General features: G+C 44.0%; 1 protein-coding gene across 1 annotated transcript; it reads right to left on the reverse strand.

Moving 5' to 3' along the window:
• Window positions 1–1634: 1634 nt before the first annotated feature.
• LOC147872503 (uncharacterized) lies at window positions 1635–7400 on the reverse strand. Its single transcript, XM_087356465.1, has 2 exons — window positions 5521–7400; window positions 1635–2334 (listed from the first exon to the last, which is right to left on the reverse strand). The coding sequence occupies exon 2, from the start codon at window positions 2264–2266 to the stop codon at window positions 1838–1840; it is 429 nt and encodes a 142-aa protein (XP_087212591.1). The 5' UTR covers window positions 2267–2334; window positions 5521–7400; the 3' UTR covers window positions 1635–1837.
• Between the last annotated feature and the right edge of the window lie 328 nt (window positions 7401–7728).

Consider the following 7728-nt stretch of genomic DNA (forward strand, 5'->3'; position numbering starts at 1 on the left):
AAACCCGTTTCTGCCCTCCTTTTATTTCTAGAACTTAATACTACCGTAAGAATCCGCTGGGTCTCGAACTGCCGACGTCGTCCTCCTACGTAACCCATTCGGCTACGAAGCGTGTGGTAGATTAGGATTCTGGATCGACCTGTTATTCCGATGCCCTTCTCCCGCTGAATACGTAGTTTATTGGGTTCGTTACTAGAATTCGTTGTGGCCAAGTTCGCAGAGAGAGAGAGAAAAAAGGAAGACAGAAGTGGGTAAAAATTGTTGCGTGATTGTAGTCTTTGGGTTTATGTAAAGAAATTCTCAGACACCAACTCCCGGTTAATGAGATGGTCTCTCAGATTAGCGGAGTTCGATTTCCGCCCAGGATAGTCTATCCAGCATGTAGACGCCCTAAGTCGACACATCGCGACCCTCGAAAACGACCCCTTGAGTCGGGAAAACATGGCTACAGCAGCAGAGCGACAGTTTTCGTCAGCGTCTGTAGAAATAACTTTGACAAAGGTCAGTTCTACCTTGACAAAGATGGCTAGAAACTGACCGACGTTTCAGAGGTGCTTACTTCCTGCATCATTGGGCACTCATCGCCCTGATGATGGTAGGTAATAAGCACCTCTGAAACGTCGGCCAGTTTCTACTAGATTACTTGCCGCTGTGAGAAGCTGAAATCTCACTTACAGCAAGGATGTTTCTGGCAAAGTGACAACTTGCAAGATCAAGAAAGAGATGGGGGATACCATTGAGGTACGTGGACTGGATCCGTGTGGCTTGGCACTAGGACAGACGGAGGATTCTGTTGATCCTCGGGGTTCTGTTAAAGGCCTGCTTCGTGTTCGGCAGGTCCCGGGTTAAAATCTCGGCTCAGAGCCCGGCTATCTCAGCCCCTTCAGGCAAATTCCGGGATGGTACCGTAAATTAGGCCACGACCGCTTCCTTCCACATCCTTTCTAATTCATTATTCATTGTCTTCCTCTCATTCGACGCTGTGTAATCCGTTGAATTGTAAAAAGATAATCACGTGTACGCGTCTCACGCACGGCTCTGCCTGATTTCCGCTGGCCGTGACCTAAGTAATTGGTTCACGCGGCGATTTCTTGCTTCAGGCAGGATCCGGTACGAGAGCTCGTGGCAGAATTTCCTGAAGAGGACGTCTGCATTTTATGGCTGTCGACACGATCACTGTGATGGAAAAGTTCTCTTATCACGGAATGTTAAACTGCAGGTTGTGTCTCAAATATTTTTAGATGCATTTAACTCTTTGAAGCACAGTGGTAACTATATGTACCACCTGCAGTTATATTTATGGGGTCTTCTTAAGGTACAATTTGGCTGCACGCGATAGAGACGGACTCATCGCAGCTTCCCGCCACTCACTTTTGAGGTGACGACCGAGACATGCGGCAAAGTGTTTGTTTTGTTGAGACGCGTGCACATATTCTGTGAAAAATGAGTATAAAAATGCTTCTAAAAAGGTTACTCGAAGAAGAAGAAGAAGATGTGTTGCTGTGTTATTTGTTGCGAAAGAAAGAAAGAAAGAAAACCTACGAGTTCAATATTCAAAACCAGACGCGAAGAAGGGTCTTTCTGTCTGTTAATAAAGAATCATTTATCATTAGAAGAAGAAAGTTTCAGGAGTTATTTCAGATTGAATCAAAAGCAGTTTGGTTACGCACTGAGTTTAATAGGAAAAACATACAAACAACAAAAACTGTCGCTCACGTTACGGTTAAGTTTCTTATATTGTATTATTACTAATTATGTCACAAATGTAATGACAATTGTCTTCATTCTGTGATGTTGGTTGGTTCGGGGGTCGAGGCAGTTCTTAAAGGAGAATACCTCAGATGAACTTGGGTTGGACATCCCATGTTGCTCCTCGCATATCCATCTGAATCACTTCATAGTGACTTAAAATGTTAGCTTGTATTTTCAAACGTGGAGCCTTTACGTGGTTCCCAAATGAAGCAATTTCGTCTTCAATTTCTGTATCAGTGTTGGCACTTAACTGTTGCACGAGATTATCAAGAATATCATCATGATTGTTGTTGCGTCTTTTTCGTCGTGGAGGCTGTGGTACAGAGGACTGCGATGCTTCATCTGGACAACCTTCGCTGTTTTCAGTCCGAGTCTCAAACTGTGCGTTTGCCGCTGAATCTGACTCAACATTAGATGCAGTAGGTCTTTCTGTTGAAACCGGTTCTAAGAATTGGAGTCTCTTGAAAAAATCCCACTTAGAATTTTTCGGTGGTGCAGCTGATCCGGTTGACATTTTTCTTTTGCGTTTAAATCGATTGTATGAATCCCGTATATACTTCCAGCGTTTTCTACAGTCTCCATCTGAAATGAGAAAATACGCCCATTTTCGTGTGCGTGTTCTTTGTGTACGATATCACTTATTGAGTGATTGACAATTTTTTCCCTTCAGATTTATGGCGACTGGCGAAAGTTACGCTTCACTATCGTTTGCTTACCGTATATCAGCGCGTCATATTTCACCAATCGTGAAAGAGGTTCTTAGGTGTCTAAGAAACAAGTTGGTACATCAACTCATGCCTGAACCTACGCAACGAGAGTTTCAACGCATTTCAAACGAATTTTGGATAAAATGGAATTTTCCGAACGCCGTTGGAGCCAATCTCTTTCAACTACAAAGCTTTCTTTTCTATCGTTCTTTTAGCCATCGTGGACGCTAATTACAAGTTTATTGCGGTCGACGTCGGTGCATATGGCAAAGAAGGTGATTATTGGAAATAACTTTAATCTTCCGGGTCCTGAGTGCCTTCCGGGAACCATTTCTAACTTTCAGGCGAAGCATCGGGTCTCGACGCGTATCTGATGAAGTTGCAAAGAATGACGTAACTGAACAGACATTCAATTATCGCCTTTGTCGTGCCGGAAGGGTATCGGAAAATGCATTTGGGTTGATTTGCCAAGTATTTTGAGTGTTTTATACACACATAAACATTTTGCCGGAGACATGTGATGATTTGATATTAGTCGCCTGTTACGCGATGGATTCCTAGTAAAAATCTGGAAAAACTTTCTATCACTTCAGTAATGACGTGGAAACAACGCCACCAAACACGCACTCCTTATCTCGAGCAGGAGGCGAGATAAGAGAAGAGTTGAGAAAATATCTCATGTCAGACGCTGGTGCAGTTTCTAGGGAAGTAGATCGCAAAAACCTGGTAATAATCCATTCATTGCATGACGTGTTTAAGTCTAGAAGACGTTATATTGTATTATAAAAACGCAAACAACTAACCACTTTTGTCTAATTAGGCGAGCTTCGGGATTTAGAGGGTTAAGTCTGGCATTTATGAAAGCGACAGTGAACTTATGAGTCCTGCAAATTTCGTGACTGTCAGGCATCGAGCAGGACCCCGTTCCTTGGCGTATAAAAATGTATTCTGTGAAAGTTAAGTTGCCACCACGCCCAGCAGTAAAGCTGACAACCGATTTCAGACTACGTTGCCGATAACTGGGTTACACCGAACGCCTATTGATTGCAGCATCCTTGGCGATGTAAAAGTCTGACCAGAACGAGCTGCATGGAGCAGAGTCCATCTTCAGCCCTCGGTCGGTCGGCTAGTCAAATTCTGAACGAAATTCTTATCTCCTTATAACGCAGTTTCCTCCTCGCTCTTGTCACTTCATCCGTCTCGGGTCCATATATTACCCTCAGCGCTCTCTTCTCAGACACCCCGAGTCTGTGTTTTCGCTTGAAGTGAAAGACCGGGTTTCACACCCATACAAAACAGTAGGAAACATTCGTTGTTAGAGAGGAGACGGGAAACAGAAGATTGTGAACTGCGGGCGGGAGAATGTGAAGGTGCGTCGTGCAGTTGTAATACGCTTGGAAGTGCCTGAGGTAAAGTTGGTAATCGGCTTCCTCAGACGTTGGTAGTATTTCGTAGGATTGGCGGGCAGATTGAAATAGCTGAAGATTGTCAGTTTGTAGATAATAATATGAAGAGTTTTATTCAGTCTCAAGACAAGATCAAGTTCACGCGCCCTGGGACCATGAAGTTTATGTATAATATCGAAGAAGGTGGCGTGATGTCATTCTCTTTATGAGTGCGACCTCACACGTGATCTCGTTACAGGCGATGACATCATAAGGAAACTGTTATCACAGGAGGCGTTGCGAGCTGTGAGGGCGCTCTCATATTACGAGGGTCGCTCATTAAGTAATGCCCCACATTTTTTTTCTCAGCCAATAATGAAGATAGAAAAGTGTACTTTTACATGCTTGAGATTTGATGTTTCCCGCGTTCGTGTACGGAGTTTCAAATGATTCCAACCGATAGCGGAGCTGTAGTGAACTGTTAAAATGGCGTCTGTGAACGACTCTCGTTACAAGCAACGAGCTGTAATTGAATTCCTTGTTGCTGAAAAAGAAACGGTGGTGAACATTCATAAACGTTTGTGTGCTGTGTATGGAAGCTGTGCAGTCGATAGGAGCACCGTTGGTCGCTGGGCTAAGAGAGTTAAAGCTTCAGGAAGTGAAGAAACCGAGCTCCGTGATCTGCCGCGCTCTGGGCGTCCTGCCACAGCCACCACTCCAGACATGTTGAACCGCGCGGATGCCATTATTCGTGAGGATCGGCGCATCACAACTCGACAATTGGCCCAACAGCTTTCAGTCAGCAATGGAAGTGTGATTGCAATTATCCAGGCTCTCGCATATTCGAAGGTGTGCGCAAGATGGGTTCCACGAAGTCTCACAGCAGACCACAGGATTCAAAGGAAAACGATTTCTTCTGAATTGTTGGAGCGTTTTGATGCTGAGGGAGAGGTCTTTCTGTCCCGGATCATTACAGGTGACGAAACCTGGATACACCACTTTGAGCCAGAGACAAAAAGGCAGTCAATGGAGTGGCATCATCCTCAATCACCGAGAAAGAAGAAATTCAAGACAACTTCCTCCGCCGGAAAAGTCATGATGACTGTCTTTTGGGACAGTGATGGGGTCATTCTTGTGGATGTGATGCCAAGAGGTGCGACCATCAATTCAGACGCGTACATTATGACCCTGGAAACCCTCAAGAAGCGTTTCCGACGAGTTCGGCCTCACAAGCATCCAGCAGAAATTTTGCTCCTGCATGACAATGCACGCCCTCACACAAGTCCGAGAACCCGGGAAGAAATCACCAAATTGGGTTGGACGGTGCTGCCCCATCCACCCTCCGACTTCCATCTCTTTGGGCCACTTAAAGATGCTATCCGCGGAACAAGATTTGAAGATGACGAGAGCGTGATTCAAGCAGTGAGGACATGGCTACGTGCACAGGACAAGAGCTGGTACCGGCAAGGCATGCATGCACTTGTTCCACGCTGGCGTAAAACCGTACAAGTTGATGGGGACTATGTGGAAAAATAGTATGTGTAAAGGAAACATTGATTTATATTGTCACTAAATTTGAGCCATCTTGAATAAATATGTTCTGAGGAAAAAAATGTGGGGCATTACTTAATGAGCGACCCTCGTACATCTGCTTAATCTCAATACGTGGAACTTACACAGTGTCTGAATTTAATTCGGATGGAGTTCGGACCTCAGCTTCTGGGGAATGCGGTGATGATCCTTCGCGGAAGTGTAGGCAACTGTCAGTTGCTCGAGAGACGTGCTAATTCCTTTCTTGTAGCTCCTGAGAAATGCCGCCAGTCGTTTTTCTGGGTCTCTCCGACTGTCGGTTGTTTCCATGGAGACGGTTCCCTGACCTTGACCGCTATTTGTGATCTGGCCTTCGGCGTTGTGCGAGGGCTGGGCCTGCCAAAGAATTACGGAATGTTGGTCGTTCGCTTAATAACTCGCCCTGCTCGATTAATCCAGACCCGGGGACTAACAGGAATCTTTACTCGAATTTACCGCGGGCCGGCGAGGGAAGTAGGTTGTGTGGATAAAGCTGGCTCAGGAGGAGAATGCCCCGCGTAGCGAACTTTCGGGTTGCTGCCCTCAACAGCGCTGAACGGATTTTGATGAAACTGAACGCGAACTGGCGTCGGTAGGCATCGCTTCGGGAAATTCTCCGCTCCACATTTAGCTCATCTCTGGTTTTCAGAGTTCACTTGGCAAATGTTCACATTCGCTGGCTTCATATTTTAGGGTAACAAGTTTGAATCCACGAAGTCATTGTCATTATCGGAGATAGAATTGAAGTTGCTCAAAATCTGCCACCACGCGAGATCCGACATACAGACAATTGTCTCAGTTCCTTGCCCACGTAAAACCGACGTTTCGGGAACAAACCCTGAAGATGGGGACAGAGTTTGTTCCCGAAACGTCGGTTTACTACGGTAACCAGTTGATTATGTGTAATAAAATTGTTTGTATCTTGTGAATCACACAAAACATCATAGTTGAATGGTTAGTACTCCTGCTACATGTTTGGCAGGTCCTGGGTTCAGATCTTGGCCTGCAGACTGGCTATCGTGACGAAGGCTTGTTGTGGTTTTCCTCAGTCCCTCCAGAAAATGCTTGGATAGTTCCTTAAATTAGGCCATGATCACTTCTGTCCACATGTTTTCCAATTCTCTGTTTACTATCATCCTCTCACTCGACATTATAAAGTCTCAGCTAGTGACAGCATCGTTAAATAAAGTATAAATAAATTGTGAGTCACATGAAGATGGCTGCCTTCTGGGTTGTAGCATTACAACACAGAAAACGAGTCATATTCGTACTCGCCACTGTGAGAACCTCAATTCTTACTGTGACTCGCATGCTTTTGTTATGCTGTAACTTTGTGTGCCTGAAACTCGGGACTGTCAGTGTGATGGTATGAGATAAGAAATTCATGAACATGTGTCTGCACGACCTTGAATTTTAAGACATCCCATCTTACTAGTGACATCTTATAAATTGATCTGAAGTTGTCACTGACATGAAATCCCACAGTCTTGGACTGGGGACATTAAAATATCATAGTAATTTATAAAAAATACATTTAACACTGCTTTAGCTTTATTCAGCTTTCAGTATCACATTTAATTTTCATTGTTGCAATTTGCATGCTCTTTCCTAATGTTCTTCAGTAAGACACATCCTAGTTGCTGATTTAACTTCCTTGTGTAGAGCAGATGCTCATGGGAAAAGAGTGTGAAGATGACAGCGTTGTGGGATATTGCGCAGTGTAGTGTAATATAAATTGACACCATTATTAGGCGATCTCTCTGGTGATGAAGGCAGTAAGCATATTCCCCTTGTTACTTCATGCTTTTAAGTTAGTCATGTTTCTTTTCTGTATTAATAACATAGGCAGGAAAACTGTGACATGAGTTAAGAAAAATAAAAGCAGTAAGTACAGTTTCTATGGGATATTATGATACAATGTATAAAATGTGAAAGTAGGGCAAGGAAATATCTCAATTTGGGAACTCTACATTCAGACAGGTAAAATGCCATTTGTTGCTTTCGAACATTTTCGCTAGATCTACTGATACTATTGGTAGCACTGCATTAATCTAAATATATCGATATGGGAAAGAATGACTAGCGAAATTGCGTCGATCACTTTCGTAACCTGTTTTGAAGTACAGTACATATTTCTTGTACAGAGGTTTTGCAGTTATGTCAGACAGCAGACTGGCCGTATCTGATGCGAAGGTCTGAAAAAACAAGCACACAAACTGTGATGATCTCGTGGTAGTGGATTGTGTCTTGGAGTCTACGACTAGACAGCGGCGGATTTATCGTACGTAGTAAGATTTAGCAATTTGTGCGTTGTA

This window comes from Zootermopsis nevadensis, unplaced genomic scaffold (genome assembly GCF_977971745.1).
Source record: "Zootermopsis nevadensis isolate Lab colony 2312 unplaced genomic scaffold, Znev_1.0 Znev_ptg000027l, whole genome shotgun sequence".
Classification (NCBI taxonomy): Eukaryota; Metazoa; Arthropoda; class Insecta; order Blattodea; family Termopsidae; genus Zootermopsis; species Zootermopsis nevadensis.

What these genes read in the sequence shown, in the direction of transcription:
- LOC147872503 (XM_087356465.1), bottom strand. Translation starts at nt 2,266, where the DNA reads ATGTCAACCGGATCAGCTGCACCACCGAAAAATTCTAAGTGGGATTTT.